At 41.7% G+C, this 22,292-nt stretch overlaps 1 protein-coding gene across 3 annotated transcripts in view; it reads left to right on the top strand.

Annotated features, from left to right (window-relative positions):
- LOC126236892 (protein timeless) overlaps positions 1-22,292 on the top strand; it is a 399,100-nt gene that overhangs the window by 274,661 nt on the left and 102,147 nt on the right. For all 3 annotated transcript variants that reach the window (XM_049946528.1, XM_049946529.1, XM_049946531.1), the window contains one exon: positions 6,342-6,534. In XM_049946528.1, the coding sequence (XP_049802485.1) occupies positions 6,342-6,534 (193 nt within the window). The remainder of the gene's footprint in view (positions 1-6,341; positions 6,535-22,292) is intronic.

Genomic DNA, 22,292 nt, shown 5'->3' with positions numbered 1-22,292 from the left:
TTCTGTCACCCACCCAAGCTCCACAACATCCCAGTCCACCCCTATGCCACTCCCAGTCCCAGTCCCAGTTTGGTGCAGAGAAGTGTGTGATAATGATAATATGTGGTGTCTACTTGAGAACATCTTGTGGACAGCTCTGTAAACAGTTGAACACATTGAAAACAACCTCACATCTCATTTCCAGTCTTATGAAGCTTGTTGTCAACAGTTAATTACACTGTGAACACATAAATATAATACTAGAAGGAGACATAATTTACACTATCCACTCAGTTCTAATATGGCACAGGAAGGAGTGAGGTATTCAGGCATAAAAATCTTTAACCATTTGTATTTTGCTTCTGCAGCTTTTTGAAGCATATTATAAACAGCAAATCTTTTGTGTCAGGTGCCTATATTTCAGATACTTATCTCTTGGTCTTCATGTCGATAATGAGTTGTCAGTAATTGTTTGCTGGAGAAAGCTAACATGGATACTGATGCATGTGGGACCTAGTTGGTGCACTTCATCAAATAATTAAGACTATTTGATTGGATGGATAAAAAATCTACTCACCAAGTGGTGGCAGAACGCACACATAAAAAAGGCTGTTGTGATTGGCAAGCTTTCAGAGCCAGTGGCTCTTTCTTCAAGCAGAAGGGTTGAAGGGGAAGGAAGAAGGGTGAAGTAAAGGACTGGGAGGTCTAGGAAAAGGAGTAGATTTTGGGAAAGTCACCCAGAACTGTGGGTCAGGGGAGACTTAACGGTTCTGGGTGACTTTGCCAAAATCTACCCCTTTTGTTAGGCCTCTCCAGTCTTTTTCCTTCACCCTTCTTCCTCCCCCTTCATCTTTTCTGCCTGAAGAAGGAGCCACTGGCTCCAAAAGCTTGCCAATCACAACAGCCTTTTCTATGTGTGTGTTCTACTGCCACTTGGGGAGTAGATTTTTTATCTATGCAATTAAATAACTTTATTAATAATTGATGGTTTTCATTGTTAAATTATTAAGACTGTTTTATATGCATTTTGACATTATATTTTCTCTTTTGAAAGCAACTTTTCTCAGTGAATGTACATAATCTGGAATTTTGAATGTACTGCACACATTAACACTCTCTCAACACTTAAACTGACTCCAAAAATCAACTCTCTCATCTCTCTCAGTGGGCATTAATACCCCACTATAAATGGAACCATAACAATTACAATATTACATATTATTGTTTTACTGTCTACAAAATTGATTTATAGTTAAAATTTATGAGCAATATTAGGAAAAGGTAGACTGCTATTTACCATAAAGATGACATGTTAAGTTGCATACAGGCACAACTAAAATACACCTACACATTGGAAAGCAACTGTCACATGTTACAGAACAGCAATCTGGAGCGGACGGGGAAAGGGAAGGGGTAGCAGCATACAGGTTGGGAGAGAGAAGAGCATTGTTTGACAGATCATGCAGAAACTAGACTGCCAACTATGGATATCGAAACAATGAATTTCAACAGTATAGATTTTTGTACTAATTATAGAATTACAAATACTGTTTTCATACTTCTTAGATCAAAAATATACATTTCAAATTGATTAGCTTTTTCTTACATGTTAAAATATACTGTAAAACAGAAACTATACTCTGTATTGTGTTGCTTTGGAAACACTGATTCTATATCACTTTAATTCTGCAGAAACATTGAAATAAACACCCTGTTTTCACATACAAGTGACAACATTCAACAAATGATAAAAGTTTAAACTGTAAGTATGAAACATATTCATACACACACACTTGCATCATTATTAATGTGTATCATGTACTGAACTGAAGAAGTCTTAGTCAGGTACATTACACTGTTCTCCAGAATATCACACATAAAATTTATAGATGATATTTTGGCAGAGTATGCATGAACCAGAACAAGAGGATATGTGTAAAAAGAGTTGACACGGGTTGAACAGAGCTGTGCATGGGTCATAATCAGTTACAGGCATTCCTGCGAAGTGTTGGTGTTAATGTTGTTATGGAGACTAATCAAAATTGTTTTCTGTGTGATGATTAATCTCAATGAATTTCATTAAACAGTAAATATAATTAGCACAAACTTTGAAAATGGCAATATACATTCTAATAATCTGTGCTCCTACAACTTAGTTTAGCCCAACTAAACATGAAGCAACATTAGTAAATTAGAATGCAAAACGTGATAAAATTGTTTGGATGCAATGAAATCATGATACACAGGGTGGTCAGAAACACTGCAAAGCTTGTAAGGGGGTTGCAGGAGAGGTTGTATTGAGAAATAATTACAGGGTGCTGCTTCCAAGTTATTTAGCATTGAAATTAGCCAATCAGATCATTGCCCTCGCAAGTGAATCACTTGCACATGCTAAAATTTAGTAATGCACAGACTTCTATGGGTCCGTGAGTTACTACTTGTCCAAATGCTCTTTACCAGTTAAAATGTGACTATTTCAGAAGTGATAAATTTAAGCTAGGTGATCAAAAGCTATGTTTGTTTGGTATGAGGAATCCAAATGAAGAACAAATTTGGTGACAATGTCTCTGGCAAGCTGCTTGAATTTGCATGCTTGATGACCTGATCGGCTAACATCAATGCTAAATAATTCTGGAACAGTTGAATTTTTTCTTAACAATTATTTCTCATCACAGCCTCCCCTGTTATACCTTAACAAGCTTTTCAGACTATTTCTGACCATTCTGTGTATATAAAGGAGTGAGAACCAATATAACTCATATAATTTCTGTTTGTAAAGGAAATATGTGGAAAAACTTTTTATTTTTCGAGGAACACTTTTTTCACAGAATACACTTTGAAGATCCTCTAGGCTTTAATAATAATGTTTATTACTTCAGTTATGATGAACTGTTTCATGAACTCTTTTAATATCTTTTTAAATAAGTTGCCTTTGTTTTATGATAATCATCACATTTGGTTTCCACTGGGTTTCCCCTTTCTGTATCTATGTCCTTATTCTTAGCTGCTCTCATCATTTCCCACCTTCTGGCTTTATTATTTAGTTCCATGTTGGAGTGTAGCATCAGGTACAGTTTGTAGTCAATGTTTTCAGAAATAGTACATAATTTTGCCAGAATTTAATATAATCAGAGCAAAAACAGTGTAAAAACCAAGTTAAACAGCTATGCTTGAGTGTTGACAGGGCTGTAAATATAGAAGCAGTATTTTGAAAAGTAAAGACTTAACACTAAACAGTTTACTATTCACCATGTTCTGATATTGAAGCACTAGCATATCATTTATTTGAAGTTCAAAATTATTCTCTGTATACAAGATTTGTATAGGAACTTGTAGTCATGTAGCTGCATGGGTACTGGAAAGAAACAGATGTGAGCTAATGTTGAATGAAATTACTCATATCAGCACTAAAATGACAAAAGTCCATGTAAATATTTAGAACACATGTAAATTCATGTGAATTTCAGTGTCATTGACATGGTCACAGAAGTGGAAGAAATTCTTTTCAGATGTAAGCAAGTTCATACATGATTTATACTTATTAAACGGCTTAGTGCTAAGATGTAAAAGTTGAAATACCCAGTCATGATGCTGTTTTAATGGAGAGTGCTAATAGCAACAGATTCACTGCCTTATTTTTAAGCAGGATTCTCTACATTTGTTGCAGTAATGATTTCCAATTTGTTTCTCCAATCTTTGATACAATTTCTCATGAACTTGTGTTAATATCTGTAATAATATGTTCCTACAAGGTTCAGAGTGATAGAGTAACTGAAGCATTACTACTTCTTCATTACACAGAAATCCATTTCATCCATTTTCAACATTTTCTAATGATATTATGAATATATACTGTACTAAATTTAAAGACAGCAAAAATCCTAAATATAACTTCTTTATCATGCTTCTTACAATACATCATCACTGCGTACATCATCATCAACATCATTGTTCATTCATACATTATTCACAAGTAACCCCATCAGAACATCATCATTTCAGTTTACAATAATTCTCATTATATTTTAACAGTTCACTGTATTTCATCATAATTATACCTCACTTAATTGCCATTACCTCGTAGTAGAATAATCATCCATTGCACTGTAACTACACAAAAAGTAGCAAATTTTCTTCTGCTTGCCTCCCAAAAAATTGAAGTACCTAGAAGGGGAGGAGGAAATGAAATGAAACTTCATGGGTTGAGAGGCAATGTGATGTTATTGCAGTTATTACAATACTGAGTAATTTACAAATAAGTTGGCACTATGAGTACATTTATCAGTATGGCACATTCCTTCTGGCCTGGATTCATGCACTAATTCAGTTGGCATGCTTCTCCTGAGGCATACTGGTGCACAGCTGTTGTAACTTGTCCTGGATACTGGCACAGGGACAGAGCTGCTGTCTGTGACAGTCCCACATGTGTTCCAACGAGGACAGATCTAGGAATCTTACTGGCCACAGGAGTACCTCAACATCACAGATAGAGTTCATATAGACATGTGACCTCTGTGGACCAGCATTGTCCTGTTGATGTGCTGCCAGAGTTTCCTCAACCACTACTGGCTGTGACCTTAAGTCCTATCCAGTGGTTCCTCACACCGTGATGCCCTCTTGGGTGCTGGTTATGACTTCAGATCATGGCTGGCAGTGACTGAGGGAACCCTTGACGGCACAACAGTATGGCAAGAACATCCTGCATCCTCATGTGTTACCTCTTTTGCTACATTACTGTGGTGCCACTTGTCAACAGGACAGTGCTCATCGAAGCATGGCACATACTTCTATGAACTGTTTGCTTGATGTTGAGGTACTCACATGGCCAACAAGATCCCCAGATCTCTCCCCAAGTAGAACACTGGTCACTCGTTTGTATGTCAGCTTTCTCAGTGTCATTGTCCAGGATATCGAGGACCAGTTAGGGCCGGCCCGGGTGGCCAAGCAGTTATAGGCGCTACAGTCTGGAACCACGCGACCGCTATGGTCACAGGTTCGAATCCTGCCTCAGGCATGGATGTGTGTGACGTCTTTAGGTTAGTTAGGTTTAATAGTTCTAAGTTCTAGGAGACTGATGACCACAGCCAGGCTGGAGGTGCAACGTCATACTGATGAGTGGGATCATACTAACAAGTTACAAAGCAGTGCCCCCCTTCTCAGCCAGTATCACCATGGATTGGAGCAACTGGGTGACCCACCTAAAATTGTATTCCACTGCACACCCAACCTACACAACATCCTGGCCCATCCCTATGCCACACACCTCCTCCTAGTACTCGCAACAGAGGTCATATCTGAGTGGAAGTCCCAGGTACAAGACCTGCCCAATTCATCCACCCAATACATCCTGCTCTAGTCACGTCACAGACTTTTCTTACCCCATCAGATGCAGAGCCACCTGTGAAAACTGTCATATCATTACCAGCTCTGCTGCAATTTCTGCACAGTATTTTTTGTGGGCATAACCACCAACCAGCTATCCACCAGAATCAATAGCCACCACCAAACTGGTCAAGAGTAGGATTGACCCCACACAGAACACATTGCTGAGCACCACATACTTGACTTCAGTGACTGCTTCAAAACTTATTACATCTGGATCCTTTCCTCCAGCAGCAGCTTCCTGAACTACACAGATCAAAGTTATTGTAACACGTCCTTCTCTCTTGTAATCCTCCTAGTCTCTATCTTCACTAGCCCTTTGCACCCACTCCCTCTACCCATCAGTCTCCTCTCCTCTTCTGTCATCCACTCTCAGTCAACACCTTTTCATCATTGTCACAGTGCATCACACCATACATTGGCTATGGATTCTGTGTATTGCATCCTATTCCACGCACATGCTGCCTCTCCCTCCTGAATTCCTATCCCATACAACTGCTGCCTCCCTCTGAGCCACCAGTTATGCCTTCTCAAACCCTCCTCCTGCTTTCTGCCTCTTTCTCCTGAACCCCTCACCTCAGTCCACTTGCCAAACTGCAATCCCTGCATTGTGTGTCCAGGTAACACAAGGTAAGTGTGCAGAGAGCAACGTTTTCATTTTTTTGTGTGCCTGTTGACAATTCAATGCTTTTACTGCTCGGTGAGTGGTCTCCTTTACTCCTAAGTTACTTACCTTCTGCCAGAATGTGCGTAGTTTTATGCCACATTTTTATGTCACCATTGATTCATTGTTGAATATGTTCATTATAATAATTGTTTGTTATGTATTTGTGTGTAGGTAGATATGGAAAAAAGAAAAAAGTTATCTTTGTGTAAATAATCATTTTAAACTGTGATTATTTAGGTTGTGTGTGTGTGTGTGTGTGTGTGTGTGTGTGTAACAGTGTACTAATATGCAGGACTTTTTTTTATTTTTACAGTGGAAATTGCAATGACTGAAGACCTGAAACATTTATTCATTCTACTTTTGCGCAGTTACAATCAAAAATTTCAGACAATACAGTATCTCCAGGATGTTATAGTTAGTAATCATATTCTGATGCTATTTCTGGACTGCACATCTAAGCTCCCACAATACAAAGGAAATGCTTCCATGACAGAACATATTAAACAGTAAGTGAAATAAAGTATTTGAGTCTATTAAGATAAAAAACAGAAACTTCTAAATACTTCTAATTTAACAGTGAGCAGAATCCCTCCATCTGTGGGCTGTGACTACCATTATTCATTAAATGACCCATCATTATACCACAAGTGTTATTTACAGCTGCTACTATTTCTTGTTTCCCATTTTCTGCCTCTTTCTATTTAGCTAGTCTCTTTCCTGGAGGCCTCTGGCCCTCGTTGCCTTGTAGCTGGCACATCACACTTTGTGTTACATCTACTACTCCACAGCTGCAGAAAAATGTTGTGAACTTTTGCTTTCCTTCATACAATGAAATTCTATGCTCAGTAGTGTGGAAATACCCAGATCATGCAGTATTAATTGTAGGCAACTTTAGCATACTAAGTATAGACTGGGATGTCTACGGATTCATTGCAGGGGGTATGAACAATCAGCACTGTGAAGTACTTTTGATCTCGTTTCCCACAAACTGTATTGAGCAACTAACTGAACAGCCCACATGAAGTGGAAATATTTTAAATCTTGTAGCTACAAACAGTTCTGGCTTGGTCTCCAAATAGAGATGCTTACTAAAGTCAATAAACTAACCAAGAAGGCCAGGAGAATATTTTTGCTAGAGAGAGCACATATGCAGTTGTTAGTATGCTGTCAAGTCAGTGAACTGACATCATTTATTCCTGTATGATGGACATAAGGGAGTTATGGGCAAAGTTGAAATGGATCGTAAATTGCACTCTGGAGTAGTATGTACCAAGAAAGTGGATTAAGGCTGGAAAATACCCACTGTAGTTTAACAATGAGATTTGGAAAATGCTGAGGAAGCAATGGCTGTTACACCCTTGGTTCAAAAGAGAATGTGCAAATGACAAGAAGCGAAAGTTAGTAGAGATTTGAGTGTCCGTAAAAAGACTGTTGCACAAATCATACAACTGCTACCACCGTCTTCCATAGCTAAAGATTTTGCTGAGACTCTAAGAAAATTCTCTCCCTGTAAAATCACTAAGTGGGTTGAAGGCATCTTTCCAGTCGTGTGTTGTCTGGTCTGATGTGACAATAGAAGATAGCGAAAGGAAAGCTGAAGTTTCAAATCTTGTGTTTAAGATATTGTTCATGTGGGAGGATTGTACAGACATACCATTGTTTAATCATTGCACAGACTCCCATATGAAGGTCATAGTACTAAGCATACCTAGTGTAGCATAGTAATTGAAAGAGTTGAAAGCAAATAAGTTGCCAGGTCCTGATGGAATCTCAGTTCGGTTTTTCAAAGAGTACTCTGTGACATTGCCCCCCTTACTTACTTTCCATTTATTAAAAATTTCTCTCCCAGTGAAAAGCTCTGAATGACTAGAAAAATGGCCTCTAATCCACATGTTACACAAACAAAAACTGTTAACAGCTATGCAAATATTAACATATTGATTCACACCATTAACTGCAAGATAAGAATTTTCTCAGATTATTTGATTATATGTGAGAAAGTGATACCAGATGAAAATTGTTATAATACTCTACTAGATCTTGATGAAACATCACTGTAATGTTACTAGTTCTTGTAGACAAACACAGAAGTGTGAACTTCATGAAATGTAAAAATACATTGCCTTTTGACTGCCTAATGAAAACAGCTCAGTATTACTAAAGGAAAAGTAAGAAGGCTTCTGCTCACTTAGATGTTAAAGTGGGCAGATGAATGACAAGTGACAAATAACTGAAATCTTGGATATCCCAACAGTAATTTGTTCTAAGCATGCAAGTATGCATTTCAGTAAAAGTGTAGGCAGTACTAAGTCTCAGGAATGTGATTTATCAGAATCTGTGGGAAGACAAGGTATCGGCTTTATAGAACCCGGTCAGTCATAACATATGGTAGAAAATTCTACTGAAATGTCATTAGATGTATTTCAAAAACTCTAGAAAATGGAGGGCATTCAGAGATCGAGATCAGATCAACCACAGCCAAGGAATAGGGGGTGGAATGAGACTCAACTGCAGCAACAGAAAACCAGAGGACTTTTGGAAGAAATTCGGAAGGGGTGAGTGTGGGGGGCACATAGAAATGGCCTGTAGTTTGTTTTCGGATGACACAACTTAATGTTTCGCCTGAAGTAAATGCATTCATATTTGAAGATAGCATAGGATGCAAAGCAATTCAGTATTTGCACATGAGGCATCCCAGTTTTATGGCTGAAGGCTTGTGGTGTGGCAGGTATTGGCATTAATAATTCCAATCCCAAAGAAAGCAGGTGTTGACAGATGTGAAAATTACCGAACAATCAGTTTAATGAGCCACAGCTGCAAAATACTAACGCGAATTCTTTACAGATGAATGGAAAAACTAGTAGAAGCCGACCTTGGGGAAGATCATTTTGGATTCTGTAGAAATATTGGAACATGTGAGGCAATACTGACCTTACGACTTATCTTAGAAGAAAGATTAAGGAAAGGCAAACCTACATTTCTATCATTTGTAGACTTAGAGAAAGCTTTTGACAATGTTGACTGGAATACTCTCTTTCAAATTCTAAAGGTGGCAGGGGTAAAATACAGGGAGCGAAAGGCTATTTACAACTTGTACAGAAACCAGATGGCAGTTATAAGAGTCGAGGGACATGAAAGGGAAGCAGCGGTTGGGAAGGGAGTGAGACAGGGTTGTAGCCTCTCCCCGATGTTATTCAATCTGTATATTGAGCAAGCAATAAAGGAAACAAAAGAAAAATTCGGAGTAGGTATTAAAATCCATGGAGAAGAAATAAAATCTTTGAGGTTCGCCGATGACATTGTAATTCTGTCAGAGACAGCAAAGGACTTGGAAGAGCAGTTGAACGGAATGGACAGTCTCTTGAAAGGAGGATATAAGATGAACATCAACAAAAGCAAAACGAGGATAATGGAATGTAGTGGAATTAAGTCGGGTGATGCTGAAGGAATTAGACTAGGAAATGAGACACTTAAAATAGTAAAGTAGTGTACAGGATGGCAGGTATGGGCAGGCAGTGGGCGTTATGGAATAATAGTGTAATTTTTAAGAAAGGCCATTTATTGGCTAAAGCATATTGATAGGGGCTACATAGGCCTAGGGAGGTGAGGGTGAGCCAGAGCTTACAATTTGGCGAACATTGTTCGCGTAGCTACCGAAAGTGGTTGTCTGCCAAATCTAAGTCCACAGTGCCACAGCACCGGGAGAAGCGGGAGATGTTCAGTGCTACAGGGCGCGCATCCGACTCGCGGGTGAGCAAGAATACAAGAGAGGGGGCCCGGCGACAGGTGGCCGGGTATATTCGATGCACCACGCGGCTTCCTCTACCCTGAATGGTCAGGACCGAGCAAACCGTGCGGGCGGCATGGAACTTTCCAGAGCGTTGCCTGCTAAGCGACACCTGGGGCGGCATTACCTCGTCAGCACACGACAGAGGCGCGTGAACAAGGTGCCCTTTCTCGGTGCTGACTTCCTGTTACTAGACCGTGGGACGAAAGAATTTACAGGCAGCTAACACTGCCGGCCGTGGCTTGGCCGTAATGGAAAAATGAAGTAATCGTTTGGGTGCTCATATAATAAAGTAAAATCCCCTATTGTCTGGCTCATCCTTTACATTCCTCCCCCTTCCGTGGGAGCGGAGAACGTACGTGAATTCGTTCAATGTAATTATTATTTGAATGTAAACAAATTTATCTTGCTAAACAAAGTAAACATCACTTAATTAAGAATGGCCCTCACGGAAGACGGCAGGGGTCTTAACCTATGGGAGGGTGTAGAGACTCTAAAGACCTCCTATGGGTCGCAAAGGGACTTACATCAATAACATTGTGTGCATATGAGAACCATCATAAAACATCAAAACATCATAAAACATCAAAACAAAATTAGAGCAAAACATAGCAGTGTGAATTAGATAAATATGTCGAGTGTTCTTGTTGCTAAGTTGAAGTAAAAATGTCTTTTTTCTTTGCTTTTGTTAAAATAAGTTGAAAATGTAAAGATATCACCACTGGTGAGTCACTGCGGGGGCACCTGGCGCGAGGCGGCGTGGTGTGTTGTCCTCAGTGGGCTGCGCGCAGGCTGCCGGCGGGAAGGGGGCGTGGCCGTGGCTAGGTCCGTGCACTGGAACTCAGTGTGGGGGGGGGGGGGGGGGTTATGAGGGGAGGTCCACATGTTTCAAAACACAGTTGAAAAGGGAGTTATCACTAAGGGAACACTTCACTACACTGCACTAGTTTTTCCACATTAGTTGATATCCCAGTTTCACTCTTAAAACTAAGGGAGGGCACATGCCTGATAGGTTTTTGTTTTTTCTCTTTTTGTTTAGTTTAGTTTGTGGCTGTTTGTCATTCATTCAAGTGTGCCAACAGGCGAACGTAAGAAATTTGTCCTTTTTCATGTTTTAGCAAGTCATCAATTGATGATAGGTGATCATTTGATTTATTAGATAAAGCTGTTAAGTTAGCTGACAGAGGAATCATGAATAGGCTTTCAGGTATAAAAAACATAATTAAAGGGGTGTGAATACTAAGTAAGCCATAGTGGCATGAAAGGTTATTAATGGTGTTCCAACAGGAACCGTTTGCTGAAGATCTGCGCGGAGGCTATGTTAGAGTGGCAGCTGACTGCAAGGCCAATCTCGCGCTACGTCAGAAAGGCGCGCGGCAGATAACTTCCAAGGGCAGCGCCGCGTCAGAGCTGCACGCGGCAGCTGAGAAGCGAAGCCGAGGCGGCTACGTGCGCACGCAGAGCGCACGTGCACGGCTCAGGAAGCATGCGTCAGATGTAAGAGTGAGAGAGAGCGATGAAGCCTACCGACGCTGTTCACTGCGCTGTCTGTATTTTACGCTCTCACCAAAGGGAAATAGATATGCGTAATCGATATGGTTTATTCACTGATGACAAACAAAACAGAAGTGGGATTACGCGTGTCATCACGCTAGACGCGTTGTTACAGTAGGTTCTGTGTAAAATTACATAAACATACATAAATGTAGAAATGAGGCACACAAGTATCATATCAAATTGATGCAAATGCCATATCAATAACAAACAAAAAAGTTAAATGTCTCCTTGGGCTAACCATCCAAGTGTAATAACATTCACATTTTGAGAAGAATTTTCTCGTAACTCAATATATTTGCTGAACACCATAAATGGAGACTGACCAAGAAAAATGACACCAGTTTGGTGCAGGTGGGGCGTAGATTGTGTCGTTGGATGTCAAGGCTGTTGCTAACGAGAGGGGGGAAACAAAACTCGACAAGAATCTAGAGATTTCCATAGTGGAAACAGAAAGCGTAAGGAATTGGATTAGAAAAGACTAAGTTGAGTGTAATTTCTGAAGGACTTTCCCTTTATGAAGGTACAGTGCAAGGCGCATCGTTTACACAACGTTATCGCCTACTTAACTGTGTATACGACAATTCTGTGATTCCAAAATAGCTGCTTCATACTTCTTCCTCAAACTCGACATCTCTTACATAAAAAAAACTTTACTGTGCGACAAAATTCACCGTCTTCATCCTCTCAACATCTTGCAACAAAACCTTACTTTGCGACCAAATTCGCCGTCTTCATCCTCTCAACATTTTGCGACTAAACTCGCCGTCTCTGTAACTCTGTAGTGCTGGCCTCCTCGGGTCCAGCTGGTTGCTTAAAACTCCGTCTATCCTTGCTTGTATCGCAGTGTCCTGGGACACGTCATACAGTTAAATGCTACTACTTCAATAATCGGTATTCCTTCGGAAAATACAATGGGGAAACAAAGAAGGCTCAAGGTTTTGAACAGAGATTTCCGCTTACTGGCGTTTAGCTGCGGGCTAGACGCGGTTCGCGTCTGACGTTGCCTGATCAGCTGTTGTCAGAGAGCACGGAACACTGTTTTCGTGAACTCTTCTTCGAGATGGAAGATCAAAGTCTGGGCTGAATAGTTTTGTGTCTGTTGAAAGTTGACAGATCAAAGTGGGTAGAACGGACTATGCCGCGAAACGGAAAAGTGAAGGAACGACACAGACAGCTAAGGGACCGCGCGGGTGCCAGCCGCGTCACGTAAGGTACGTGCCCTTGCGGGTGGTGTATGACTCTTCATGTGTTGTGTTGAGAGAGGAAAGATGAAAGTGGGTAGGATGGACTATGTCGCGAAATGGAAAAGTGAAGAAACGACACAGATAGCTAAGGGACCGCGCGGGTGCCAGCCGCGTCACGTAAGGTACGTGCCCGTGCGGGTGGTGCATGACTCTTCATGTGTTGTTCTGTTGATAATTGAAAGATGAAAGTGGGTAGAACAGGCTATGTCGCGAAACGGAAAAGTGAAGAAACGACACAGACAGCTGAGGGACCGCGCGGGTGCCAGCCGCGTCACCCTTGCGGGTGGTGCATGACTCTTCATGTGTTGTGTTGTTGATAGTAGAAAGATGAAAGTGGTTAGAACAGACTATGCCGCGAAGATGAAAAGTGAAGAAACAGCATAGACAGCTAGGGTTCCACGCGATCGCCATTCGCGTCACGTCATGTACGTGCCCCTGCGGGTGTGGTTCTCTTGTTCATCCAACAGACTAGATATATGGCCAAAGCTTGCTGGTTCTGTGGGTGTGATTCACTCTGTTTGGTTTTCTATCACGGAGGTAGGCATGTGGTATGTCCCTCCAGATAAACATTCAAATACAAATCAAAATAAAGCATGGTTACATCCTAAACTACTCTTCCAAAACAATTTATCACCTAAGACATCATTATTATTAAACAAATAATTGGCAGTACTCGGGAACTTATTCTAGCATACTTGAAATCCTACAAAATGATTATCCTCATCAATCTAGTAACACAGTGACACATGGAAACACTAGGTTGATACAAATACTAAATTACTGGTGCTGGCAAAACTTTATCAAAATTCTCTAAATAGGTAGTAATAAAACAGTCAAAATGAACAACAATAAGATAATACATGGACTTAAGTAATTGGACACAAGTAATTAGACATAAGTAATTGGCAACTCGTCATAGTGATACAAGACATGGCAAAACCTCAACAAAAGCAAAAGTTCAAAATATTATTTCTTTCAAACAAAATTTCCTTATCCTCCAGTTACATTTCGTAGCAAAATGAATGTAAGCATCCCCTGGTATTTCTTTAAGCTCTCGTTTGTATTTTCATTCCAACCGATCTTTGGTACTTCTACCCACAAGAAAACTGTCATTAAGTAATGGCAATGTTGTGTGTAATGCTGTGGAATAGTGTAATGTCACGTTAATACTTCCTTTAACAAGACTCTGATGAAAAGTGGTTTTGTGTCGCCTTCAATAAACAGACCAATAAATATTAAATGTGTGATATACTGTTTGCTGTGTTGATTTGTTTTTGCAAATATTTGTGATTATCAGTCACCCAGTCAATCGTTCAAAGGTATGATTGTTGTTCATTTTGTTAATTCTCTCACCTACCTGCTTCCATATAATCAATATTGGCGGCTCGACGAAGCTGGTTGCATCTCGAAGACGTCGATATGACTTACCTGTCGGTGCTTTGGTTTTTAGTAAAATTAGAGTTCATTTGTGATATAAAGAGTGTGTAGGGAGCAAAGTATGTTCCTTACTATTGAAAATGTGCGCAAAGTTATTCAAAGGGTTCGTTATACAATGGTTAAGTATTTCTGTGTTGAGATTCAGTGCAGCTTGAGGTGCTAAGGTGCGACACGCGTCGGGCTCGTGAGATTGTAAGTTGCTGACAGCACAACTGACAGTACGGCTGCATCCGGTTTCACTGGCTCGGCAGCATAACTGGCGTTCACGCTGGGTCCGTCCTCTTGCTACGCGTGGAGTTTATCTCTCGGTACAGTCACAAAATTTCCTTCCAGAGTTATCTTATGTTGTTCACGACAGTTATGCATGGAGGATGTTCTTTTCTAAGGGACTCTGATAACTTAAATTGCTAGAGGTCACAAAACTATCGGGTTCCAATTATTTTACTTAAACACTCTGTTCTTCTAAAATTTAGGTAACTGGCAGGTGTTAGGCTTCTAGATAAACTGTATTTTGCGATGGCATTCCAAACCCAACTCCTTGGCTAACGCGTTTCCCACACAGCGGTCATTTACAGGACAGATATAGCGGCAAGTGCCGGCTTCCTTGGCACCATATAGATCCGTTTATTAACCATGGTGGTAATACAACATAGCCGGAGATCGATCTGAAATTCCAATGTTTTCTAATCCTGATAGTTTCCACAATGCGTACCAGGAAAAAGTTCTCTCTCCGACAACACAAATAGATTCCCGTCTTTAGATAAAACTAATAAAATCTGTAGGGCAATATTAAGCTGGTGAATTTATTTCTATAATTATCCCTTTAGGTTTGCTATTCAAGCTACAACGTACGAATGTACGACGGTGTAGCGTGGCTGACGCACGTGGCCTGCATGGCGAATGGATGGTGGCGTGGAGGGGCGAGGGGAGAGGTGCAGATGCTGTACGTGCTAAAGACAGAGGCGGTGGGTGGGGAAGGGGGAAATGCAATGGCCGCTCTCTCTCTGCAGGCTGTATGGCGGGGAAGGAAGGAAAGGGAAGGGGGAGGGAAGGGGACCGCATCGCCAGCTGACAGGGAGGGCCGGGGCTCGGAGCATGTGACCAGCTGTAGATAACAGCGGCGGTATTTACGCGAGTCCTTCCGTGGTATTTGATATACAGAAATACGTGGTACCAAAAAACTTATCTTGTTGTCTGTTCAACATCGCATCATGAAAACAATAAAACAGCACTTGAGGAAGACTCCTTTTATTTTAGAGTAACATATTGGTTGTTTAACTTGTACGTATTTATTCATGTTATTATCATTGCGTGATCATTTAGCAAAACATACATGTAATAGGGCGTATTTCAAAGGACAGGTAGACCAGCATGTAGTCATTGATCTACTGGCAGTTACGAAGGCGTATTACTATCATGTTTTTATGGTAAAGCTTTAATACCTGTGTTCGTGCACTATTCACTAAATTAAAAGGTGAAATGTGAATCCTTTTGATATATTCTAGATTACTGATTCTTTCTCTAAGTGTTCTGTTGAAAAGGACAACTTTCCCCTTAATTCCATGATTAAAGAATGTTTGTGTTTTTAATTCTCGACTGCTATGATAAAATTACTGGAGACGTTAAATGACAAGACAAAATGATTACATAACTTCAATCACTTCCATTAACATGTGAGTCATAAATTCTATTACCAGTTACCAGTGGTTGCCAATTCTTATGTCTACTTATAACTAACATGCACAACTTAATTAAAGGTATAGTACCGTCAATTGATTCTCTTGCTGCATGCAGGACTTTTCCAACTGTTTGCATACCATTTCAGACCTACTTACTGGAACGCAAATCATAGGGGTTTGACCTTAGAGCATATCTACGTTGCTGTCTAGGCGGTTGTATTACCTTCTTTCTTGCTTTTTTAGGTGGAACTACTGGCGTACTAGGCCGAGCTTCTCCGGTCGGGATTTCGTGCTGACCCAAATCCGTACCCGGTAGAAACTGCCTCTCTTCAAACAACCACGAAAATTCCTCTAATACTGGCTGCAACATCCTTTTCTCCTCACTGTTTAAATGACATAACTTCTCTGCTAACTGACTCCTTATCGTCGACGTGACATATCGCACTTCGCTAACTGAATATTTCTTTCCTTTCCTTCCTGTCTTATCTTTATTTCGCTGCTTCTCAGCTCCTCTTATTTCCTCAAAAATTTCCTGACCACTGGCAACAATAGTACCCTTCGGTATCACAACATCTTCTACACCAAAATTATCTATACTTACTGGTATCGCAAAACCCTTCTGTCTCCTCTCCGGTCGGCAGATACTTCTCTTTGTATGTACTGAGTGACGATCTAAAACATCATTCTGGGTGAGTGGGTCAACCAGAATGTCTGTCTTAGGCTGTTCTTGATTTTTGACATCTATCCAGAGAATCTTTCCACTTCCGCCTTTTATCCTCACAGGGTCAGTGGTTTTTATCGCCCACATCTGCGGTTTTATGGGAGACTGTGAACGGCGCCTTTCGCAGCTCCCTCACGTCTGACGGGGGTGCGCACTGCCAAATTGGTGAATTGCTTCGCCGAACTGCACAGTTCGCGTTCGATAATCCACTATCCCCTGATAATGGTGCAGGAAGTCATTCCCTAGTATGATATCAAATTCACCCTTCTTTAGCTTTACTACTTCCATCCTCTGACTGTATTTACCCTCGTCTATTTGCAGATTCACTACACGCGAACCTGCAGGGACAATTACTTCCTCTCCAAGGCCACTGATATGGTACCGGGGTGGCTGTAACACAACTTCGATCATTTTTCTCCACAAACAATACACTAACTTCAGCACCAGTATCAACTAAAATTCTAACTAATTTGTTCCCGAGTACGCCAAATAGACTAACGTGTTCCACCTCTTTACATTTTTCGGTCCTAACCGGGCGTATTATTTTTGTCGGGGGTGCGGGTGGGTGGGGGAACCTGCCCCCCAAGCGTTTCCCTGATTCGACCCCACGTTGCGGCGGTGGCCGCGCATCTGATTAGAAAATGGAGACTTTGTGGGGCAAACATTATTAGCATGACCTACTGTCTGGCAAATAGTGCAATACGGCGCGCGACAGCGCATTGCCGTATGGTTGGGCTTCCCACAACGCTGACAAAATACTTCTTTGCTGGGACCGGTACTGGGTCCGATGAGCGTGGTGCCGCAGCGCATAAACGCAACACCTCTTCGCGAAGCATTGCCAAACGAACAACTTCAAACAGAGAAGTGGGGGAGGCTGCTTTGGCTTCTCCTCCGATGCGGGGATCAATACCGCGAACAAATGCATCAATTGCACGCGCTTCGGCTTCTGAGCGCAAAATTCTGTTTTCACTGGCATTTTCACCTAGCTTGTAGGTACGACAAGATACTGCTCGTATGCGATCTGCAAAGGCATCAAAATCCTCATTAGGCTTCTACCTAAGGGTTGATAATTGATCTCTGTAATATCCGGTACCTCTGGCATCGGAATAACGCGTATTCAATCCGCGGGCCAATACTTCAAAATCGTGCGTGTCACACAATTCGTCCACCGTTTCTATAAACATTCGGGCTTCCCCTGTCAACTTCAGTCTGGCTACATTGACCAATAGATCATCCGGCCAGGCACACGTGCGACCCACATCACGAATATTTCGTAAGAACATAGCCACATTTTCGTGGGACTTCCCAGAAAACGTGGGAATGAAATCAGCCGCAGGAAAATTGCTCACAGTCGCCATGTTAGCAGAAATTGTGGCGTTTGTATTAGAGACAGAATTAGTGTTAGCTGCGTCTGTTTGAGCATTTGTTACAGGGGTGGAGCTAGCCACAGGTATGGAAGTTCGCGCACTAGCTTCCAGTGTCTGTTTCAAGACGCGGTTTTGCTCAAGTAGCTCCTTATTTTGTGCGAATAACTGGCGCATTTGTGCATTTATGGCCTCGAGCGGGTCTTGCGAGACAGGTGCCTCTACGGGGGTATCCCGTTCCGTCGCTCGTGTTCCCATCGGCATGTTTACAATTTTGTGGGACGCTAGTGACCAGAAAAAAGTAATGATTGTTACAAAAAAAGGACGGCCACAAAGATTCCTAATCCAGCGGCGGAAGATTGTCGAAGTTGTAGTTGTAATCATCGCGGCAACTTACATGGCGATGGAGGCGGTGCGACGCAGTGGTGGCGGCGACGGCGTGGTGCAGTGGCTGCAGTGGGCGGCGGCAGCGTCCGGACCCTCGGGCGGCGGCAAATGTGTTGGCAGCAGACGGCGCTGGCTCGGCCGGTCGGCGATGGCGGCAGGCCCCTGGCGCGTCTGTGACAGCGGCGGGCGGCTGGCACGGCAGCGGATGACGGCGGCCCGGCCGGTCGCGCAGCGCAGCGCTGGCCCCTCGAACTCAGGCAGCGGGCAGCGCGGCGGCGTCCGGCTCACGTGGCTGATTAGCGTGGGCTGCCTCGCTGCAGCGCGTGCCCTGTGTGTGTTTAGTGGAGCAGCCACGGCCCACGTGGAGCAAACGTGGGGGCCGGTTGGCGCATTCCATGCGCGAAGTGTACGGCGTTTTGCCGGAAAAAATTTAGTGTAGCGACAAAGTCACTACGGGAACGGATCCCACTCCTGACACCAGTTGTACAGGATGGCGGGTATGGGCAGGCGGTGGGCGTTATGGAATAATAGTGTAATTTTTAAGAAAGGCCATTTATTGGCTACAGCATATTGATAGGGGCTACATAGGCCTAGGGAGGTGAGGGTGAGCCAGAGCTTACAATTTGGCGAACATTGTTCGCGTAGCTACCGAAAGTGGTTGTCTGCCAAATCTAAGTCCACAGTGCCACAGCACCGGGAGAAGCGGGAGATGTTCAGTGCTACAGGGCGCGCATCCGACTCGCGGGTGAGCAAGAATACAAGAGAGGGGGCCCGGCGACGGGCGGCCAGGTATATTCGACGCACCACGCGGCTTCCTCTACCCTGATTGGTCAGGACCGAGCAAACCGTGCGGGCGGCATGGAACTTTCCAGAGCGTTGCCTGCTAGGCGACGCCTGGGGCGGCATTACCTCGTCAGCACACGACAGAGGCGCGTGAACAAGGTGCCCTTTCTCGGTGCTGACTTCCTGTTACTAGACCGTGGGACGAAAGAATTTACAGGCAGCTAACACTGCCGGCCGTGGCTTGGCCGTAATGGAAAAATGAAGTAACCGTTTGGGTGCTCATATAATAAAGTAAAATCCCCTATTTTCTGTCTCATCCTTTACAGTAGTTTTGCTATTTGGGGAGCAAAATAACTGATGATGGTCGAAGTAGAGAGGATATAAAATGTAGACTGGCAATGGCAAGGAAAGTGTTTCTGAAGAAGAGAAATTTGTTAACATCGAGTATAGATTTAAATGTCAGGAAGTCGTTTCTGAAAGTATTTGTATGGAGTGTAGCCATGTATGGAAGTGAAACATGGACGATAAATAGTTTGGACAAGAAGAGAATAGAAGCTTTTGAAATGTGGTGCTACAGAAGAATGCTGAAGATTAGATGGGTAGATCACGTAACTAATAAGGAGGTATTGAATAGAATTGGGGAGAAGAGGAGTTTGTGGCACAACTTGACAAGAAAAAGGGACCCGTTGGTAGGACATGTTATGAGGCATCAAGGGATCACAAATTTAGCATTGGAGGGCAGCGTGGAGGGTAAAAATCGTAGAGGGAGACCAAGAGATGAATACACTAAGCAGATTCAGATGGATGTAGGTTGCAGTAGGTACTGGGAGATGAAGAAGCTTGCACAGGATAGAGTAGCATGGAGAGCTGCATCAAACCAGTCTCAGGACTGAAGACCACAACAGCAACAGATTTAAAAATGTGCAAATAATAAAAAAAATGTTCTTTGATGACTTGAAGATAGAGGGATGAATTATTCCAAACTTTTATTCAGCCAGTGATAATTGTTTAACTTTTATAGATGACAATTCTACACTAAAAACAGTTGGTGAATAAGAGAGTACAAGCTGATATTATGACTCAAACACATAGTACTCTCCAGACTTTTCTTCTATCTAATATATCTGCGGTTCCCTAGGAATATTCATTACTGGTGGTGCAATATCCCCTGTGCCTGTAACAGAGCTGGAAGCAGTTAATCAATAATCTCATTGAATCAGTTCTGTACACATGGAACAGTACTGTCTGTTTGCAGTGCCTACACATGTCACAGAGGAACATGAATTACGCATTGTCCACTTGTTTTTTTAACTATCCACAGATGCAAAAATGGTTGTCTTATATATTGAGTTACTTGACCAGAATTATGAAGGAACTACCAGTGCTTGAGTACCCTCAAAGCAACTGAAAGTGTATAACAGAGACAAAGTGAATTAAAACATGTTCTTTGTGGGGTGTGTGAAATTTCATCTTGTATCACATTGTTTATGGTAAGATTAGTCCCATAATTTAATACAGTATTCATTATAGTTTTAGTTTTCAAATACATTTTTAGTTTCCATTCCTCAAGTAGCATCTAAAATAGTGTTTATGTTTGTTTGTTTTATGTAACATTCATGATCAAGTTTACATGGTAGATAAAATAAGTCTTATACTACATTTTACTTGCGGATGGTGTTACTCTTACATTGAGTTAAATTTTAGCAGTCTAATAAAGCTTGTAATTTTCCACGGATAATAAAGTGCACCCAAAAATGTAAGCATATGCATATTGACCATACTTCATTAATTCTTTCAGAAAGTGAAACACAGTCCATCTCATCTTTCAACAACCAAAGAAAAAGAAATTAATGAGAATTATTGGCTTGTTCCTTGACATTGAGCAGGATTCCTGTAATCACATTTTCTGTTTGGAGATGCTCTTGTAACCAATCAACAGTAATAACATTGTTCTACCATCATTATACAGTTCTATAAGCCAAACAGGTACCGGTACTTGTGACATGGTGAGAGAGTGAATAAGCTGCAATTAATATCATTCCAAGAAGTGGCTTGTGAATGTCATTTCAAATTTGTCTGCATTGTGACAATGAAAAAAATCAATTTTTGACAATATAATGTAATTGGATAGATAAAAAATCTACTCACCAAGTAGCAGCAGAACATACACATAAAAGAAGGTTATACTGAGGCAAGCTTTTGAGGCCAGTGGCTCCTTCTTCAGGCAGAAGGGTTGAAAGGAAAGGAAGAGGGCTGAAGGAAAATGACTGGAGACGTCTAGGAAAAGTGGTAGTTTTCAGAGAAGTCACCCAGAATCACGGGTCAGGAGAGACTTACCAGACGGGTAAGTCTTTGAAATCTATCCTTTTTCCTAGACCTCTCCAGTCCTTTTCCTTCACCCCTCTTCCTTTCCCTTCAACGCTTCTGTCTGTAGAAAGAGCCGTTGCCTCTGAAAGCTTGCCTAAGTATTGTATAATCTTCTTTCATGCGTGTGTTCTGCTGCCGCTTGGTGAGTAGATTTTGTATCTGTCCAGTTACAGTATATTATCTGCATTATGAGCTGTTCAGGTAACTATTACACTTCCTATTGACAAAAAGTGGCATATGGATTTTTCTTTGACTTTTATATTTTTTTCTCACTAAAAGTATGTGTTTGATACAGTCAACAAGTATGATGAATTTGGATGAATAAAATAACAAAAACGTAAATGCAAATGAGACTAAAAGTAAGTACGCATCATTATGGTGACACACTATTATGCGTTCGTGCCTGCCACTCATTTGCCATAGTGGATGATCACTTGTTATAGCAAATGATGTGTCACCCAGCAAAAGTGCATTACAGGCTGTAAAGATCCTAGGACAAGAGTTTTCTCTGCCACATGTCTCTTTGCCATAGCATGCAGGTGTTACTCAAGAAGCACACTACAGGAAGCACTCCCAACCCCTGGCACTTCCCACGCTGATCCCGAGCTATCCACATGATGAGTGCAATGATTAAATGCTTCTTATGTGTTCAATTTATTAATTATATCAGAACTTAATTGCTTACCATCGTGCTACAAGATAGGTGCACGACCTGTGAAGACTTCAAAGGTGAGTTGGTTTTCTGTGCCTATTAAGCAAACAGTATTGCAGGCTTCTCTTGATGCCTATGGAGAACTGGTTGGCATAGGACTGACACAGTATTTCGGGGCGCAAATGATACACCACTGCATCTTCATGAGCGTTCTGCTTGTGGAGTACCCACTTCACAGAATCTGTTATGATATAGTAAGTACAGTGTCTAACGTTTTTGATGACTA

This window comes from Schistocerca nitens, chromosome 2 (genome assembly GCF_023898315.1).
Source record: "Schistocerca nitens isolate TAMUIC-IGC-003100 chromosome 2, iqSchNite1.1, whole genome shotgun sequence".
NCBI lineage: Eukaryota > Metazoa > Arthropoda > Insecta > Orthoptera > Acrididae > Schistocerca > Schistocerca nitens.
This window is presented reverse-complemented; position numbering and strand designations above follow the sequence as displayed.